General features: G+C 33.7%; 1 protein-coding gene across 1 annotated transcript; it reads left to right on the forward strand.

Annotated features, from left to right (window-relative positions):
• The first annotated feature begins 352 nt into the window (after positions 1-352).
• On the forward strand, positions 353-3,657 carry LOC148883538 (serine/threonine-protein kinase Nek2-like). Its single transcript, XM_089022299.1, has 5 exons — positions 353-617; positions 2,700-2,880; positions 2,971-3,023; positions 3,110-3,233; positions 3,316-3,657. Exons 1-5 carry the CDS (start codon positions 418-420, stop codon positions 3,592-3,594), a joined length of 837 nt encoding a protein of 278 aa, XP_088878425.1. The 5' UTR covers positions 353-417; the 3' UTR covers positions 3,595-3,657.
• Positions 3,658-5,632: the final 1,975 nt, after the last annotated feature.

Raw genomic sequence — 5,632 nt, forward strand, 5'->3', positions numbered from 1 at the left:
GACTTTTGGAAACAACGCCAGATGCTAAAAGTACTGAAGCATCTGCAATAATTCATATCACGATCACCATAAATGTATCATTTTTATTGCACCTTTAAAATCCCGTCAATCGATTGATCAAAAATGAATTAAAAGTTACCATGCAAAACTATCACGAAAGACACTGCGCTGTTTTGTAAAATGTCGACTCGCTGCGGGTGCTAAACTAAGCAAACAACAACAAAATGGCGTCCATACTAGCCCGCTACGACGTCCTTTACACAATTGCGATGGGATTCCACGGAAGATGCCAGAAAATACGACGCAAATCTGATGGAAAAGTGAGTAAAAAAATATCCCTTTTCATTTCCTCACTGCGCCTGTGATCAATTCATCTCTCCTTTGACATGTCGCGCAAAGATTTTGGTATGGAAAGAGATGCGTTACGACACTTTGACCGAGAATGAGACGCAAACGCTGATCTCCAAGCTCAACTTCCTCAAAAAGTTGAAGCACCCAAACGTGGCGAGATGCTACGACTGCATCGATGACGCCGCCGACGACAAGCTTTACGTCGTGATGGAGGATTGCGCCGGTGACACCCTGGCGAGCATCATCGCCTCCGCTTCAAGGGAAAGGTGATTTTTTTTTTAACTTGCAGGAAGCTTAAAGGACAACCGACACCATTTTTTTTGTTTCCTGACATCAGAAAAACGTTTTATAGCATCTAAAATACCCAAAACGCGCAGGCTGATATCTTTAGTCAAATGCAAAACACCAATAAAAATGAGTTTAAGTGTTCCAAAACCACTTCAAAATGACCTCGGAGATGCCGAGTTTCAGAAGGTCCCGCCCCCTCGTTTGTGACGTCACACCAGGACGTCTTGCCTTGCTCGACAATCAAAAAATGGCTTCAGATTTGGAGAAGATGCTTTCTTGTTACTCATCACTAAATTCTTGAACGCAAATATACAGTAGTTTCTAAATGTAATTTCAGACATATCCATTCCAAGCAGTTAGGCCGCAGCTGTACAATCAAGACATTGCATCATTTCAGAGCTCCAGGGTTATGTGATCTAATGACATCAGAAGTGAAACATTGCACAAGTAAGCTGACAGAAAGTTATTCAGTGTAAAGTGCATCCATCTCGAGGGTCATCGCAGTGTGTGTTGACAATGTTTGTTTATGCAACGAGTGGTTAAAATCGGATCACCTACCGGTTGAACTTGTCGTGGTTGAGGAGCAGTCGGACAGGCAAGGAAAGCAGGAGTGTAATATCCCACAAAAACATGGCGAGAGAAAAACAAAGTGTCAAATAAAGAAAAATGTGAAAACAAACAAACAAAAATCCAAAGGGTAGAAGTCCAAACGATAAGACAGGTCTGCAGTGATCCAACAAGGACTGACGAGACCACAAGGAGCACCTGGGTGAGACACCAGGGGGTTGAGGGAGCTGATTGGTTGACGCAAGGGACCCGCATGACAAGGAGAGTCTAAACAAGGCAAACAAAGGCACAAAAGGGGAGAAAATTGGAATAAAAAGAGAATCATGACAGAACTCTGTCTGTGCAGTGCATAGTTCAAATGCGACGTTTGTCAAAAATGACATTTTGACAGATATGATATGATATATGTCAAAATATTGATTATGTTCCCCTTATTTTTTGGGGTGCATGAATCTCCCTTGCAATTAAACAAATTATGATTAAACAATCAAATGTTCTGCTTGTAATCCAGATCATTGTTGTAATTGTTTTTATTCTCCACTTTTTAAAATATGGCATTCAATAGGTAGTGTGCAATATAATTTCTCGTCATATTTATTTATTTGGTTATTGTTCTGTTGTATGTATTTATGTATTTAATTATTTTATTGATGAATTATTTATTGAATTCATGTATTTAATTTTTTATGTATTTCTTTATTTTTGTTTATGTATTTTTGTTTATTTTTTATTGTTCATTTTTTGTTGTTCATTTTTATTGTTCATTTTTAATTTTTAATTTGTAATTTATAATTTATAATTTATAATTTTTAATTTTTAATTTTTAATTTTTAATTTTTAATTTTTAATTTTCAATTTTTAATTTTTAATTTTTAACGTTTAATTATTAATTTTTAATTTAATTTTTTGTTTATTTTTTTATTATTCATTTTTTTATTGTTTATTTTTTATTGTTTATTTTTATTGTTTATTTTTTCTTTGTTTATTTTTTATTGTTTATTGTTTATTTTTTAATATTCTATTAATTTTTAATTTTTATTTTTTTATAATTTTTCATGTTTATTTTTTATTGTTTATTTTTTATTGTTTTTATATTGCTTATTTTTATTTTTATTTTTTTGTTTATTTTTATTTTTTTATTGTTTATTTTTTATTATTTTTATATTGTTTATTTTTATGTTGTTTATTTGTATTTTTATATTGTTTGTATTTTTATATTGTTTATTTTTATGTTGTTTATTTGTATTTTTATATTTTTTTGTATTTTTATATTGTTTATTTTTATTTTTTATTGTTTATTTTTATTTTTTATTATTTTTATTTTGTAATTAATTTGTATTCTTTTTTATTGTTTATTTTTCATTGTTTATTTTTATTTTTCATATTTTTTATTTTTCATCGTTTATTTTTATTTTTCATCGTTTATTTTTTTTATTATCTATCTATCTATCCACCTACCCACCTATTTATCTTTTTTAATATTTTAATGGCAGGCGTCATTTGGATGAACGATTCATCTTGCGCGTCATTGCCCAGCTTACATCCGCCCTGAAAAAGTTTCACAGGAAAAGTCACGGCGGGACTTCCTTCTTTCATCATAACTTGAAAGCAAACAACATTTTCTGTGACAGCGAGCAGAATGTCAAACTTGGAAAGCCCTCTCACACATCGGCGGTGAGGAGAGTGATCGTTTTTTTTGGGGGTTTGGGGGGGGAGCGACTGTGTGGATTTTGCAACTCATAAAGCGCTTCGTTTGTTTTTCAGGGAAGTGACATTTGGTCACTTGGCTGTTTACTATACGAGCTCTGCACTCTATGGTAAATTTTTCAATGTCGGCCTACCTAACTTGATCGTTTTTTTTAAGCGAAAGATCTCTCATGTTGTCCTGATTCCTCCATGATAGCCGTTTTCCCACCCCCGACCAAAAAATACTTGCCGATAAAACGCCAGCGGAGACTTTGAGAAGAATCCCTGGACACTACTCTGAAGAACTCCGCATGCTGATCAACAACATGCTCAACCTGACGGTGAGTCATTTATTTGTCGATGACTGTACACATGCAAATAAATACATCAATAAATAGCTGTGAACTTTGAACTTTTAACCAGGATGACCCGAGACCATCGACAGACTCCATCCTCCGAAGCAACCTGCTGGCTGAAGCAGTGGAGGAGGAAGAGAAGAAGGCTCAGCGGCGGCTCAAGAGCCGTTTAGAAAAAGTAGAGAGGAATAAGAGTGTATGCTCTTCTCGTAAAAATAAGGAAAACTTGGAACCCGGACATCCACAGCTCGGCACGCTTCGCAATGTTGCTCGAAGGCTCCGGATAGACGATCGGCATGCAAGTCGAGTGGACAAAGGCCGGTGTGGCGGTGGCCTTCGCTTTTGACCTGTATAAAAATACGCGACGGACGACCATCGTGAAATACATAAATAAATACATAAATATTGACTCTTTGCTCTGACCATCATGTGTAAACTTTGTATGTACATTGCCCATCATGAATATAAATAATAAATAAATAACAAGATAAAAAATAAAAATAAAATACTAAAATAAAAAAATGAACACATGAAAACATGAATAAATAAAAAAATTAATAGATCAATAAATATGAAAATATGAAAAATGTGAAAAACTTGAAAAAACGTGAAAAACTAAAAACCGTGAAAACCGTGAAAAACTGAAAAATACAAAAATTGACATTGAAATTAATTGAAATTAATAAATATAAAAACATCAAAATAAATAAATACATATTGACTCTTAGCGCTGACCTTCATGTGTGTACTTTGCATGTGTTTCGCCCATCATGACATATAAAAATACAAAAATACAAAAATGAACGAATGAAAACAAAACCATAAAAAATGAATACATAAAAAATAGATAGATGAATAAATATGATAATAATGAAAAATATTAAAAATGTGAAAATTATGGGAAAATATGAAAAATATTTTAAAAATATGAAAAATATGAAAAATATGAAAAATATGAAAACATATGAAAAACATGAAAAAATATGAAAAACATGAAAAACATGAAAAACAAAAAAAACTGAAACACTGAAAAACTGAAAAATAAATATAAAAACAACTAAATATAAATTAACAAAATAAATAAATACGAACACTGCGCTGATCTTGTGTAATTTTTGCATGTGCTTCGCTCATCATGAAATAAATAAATACATATGAAATACATACATGTATTTCCCGGTAGAGCAAATCTCTGGATGAAAATTGAAAGAAAAAAAAAGTTTTCAAATGGAAGAAAGTTCATGTTTGTTTGTCATTTATTTTTCTTTTTTTTTTTTTTCAAAATAATCACCTTGTTTGTTTTGTCAAGGTTGCACGAATGCAACTAAGACCGCTTTTTAATGAATGGGTTACAAACAAAAGAACAGTTTAATGGAAGCGCATAACCTTGGAGAGAAGCACAAGTGGTTTAACCCACGCATAAGAACAACCTGAATGCAAAGAATTCTTCATCCGTGTAGTTTGCACAGTGGGAAGAACAATGCAATCATTCATCAGCGAGTCACTTGTGACACGTACACGTATAGAGCGCCATTGTGTGTAAAAATGCACCTTTTTTTGTTCCTTGTTGTCAAGATCCAAATTGTATCTGGGTTTTTTTTTAATATACAGTGAGACCTCAACTTACAAACTTAATTGGTTCCCAGACAGAGTGTGTAAGGCGAAAAGTGTGTATCTCAAAAAAATATTCCCATAGGAAACCATTAAAATGGGAATAATCCGTTCCCGGGTTTCCATAAAATATAGTTTTTAACAAAATAAGCCTTAAAACGCTGGTGCATGTGGCAGCCGCTGCTCACCCACAGAAAAACCTATCCTGTGACTGTAAAGTGACCTTGAGAGTTTTGAAAGGCGTTTAGAAATTATTATTATTAATAATAATAATTATTATTATTATTGGTTTTATTCGCTATCTAGCAGGCTATTATTGGCTATATGGCTATATGTTAGCTATCTGGCTAGCTTTATATCTTTTGACTATCTAGGTGGGTGGTTATCTAGCTAGCTACCCATCAGCTATCTATTAGTTGAGTGGACGCAGGGGCAAATGGCTGCCTGCTGCTCACCCACAGAAAAACCTATCCTGTGACTGTAAAGTGATCTTGAGAGTTTTGAAAGGCGCTCATAAATGAAATGTATTTTTATTATTATTCCTCAGGGTAAACGTCATACTAAAAAGGAGCCGTTGACAGGAAATGAAAGAGGAAGGTAGGAAAAGAAACAAAGTGTGACATCAAATCTCGTCACGCGGTGAAGTCGAAGCAAAGATAAATGGCGGCGAAGGAAATGAAAAGTGTAGGAGAGCAGAGATGCAGCGCAGATGGGAATGAGGGAAATATTGAAACTTGTAAACTGAAAAGAAAGAGACGGCGGACGGGCGGGGG

The sequence above is a fragment of the Hippocampus bargibanti genome, linkage group LG19, assembly GCF_051943395.1.
Source record: "Hippocampus bargibanti isolate YZ-2025 linkage group LG19, ASM5194339v1, whole genome shotgun sequence".
NCBI classification, from domain to species: domain Eukaryota; kingdom Metazoa; phylum Chordata; class Actinopteri; order Syngnathiformes; family Syngnathidae; genus Hippocampus; species Hippocampus bargibanti.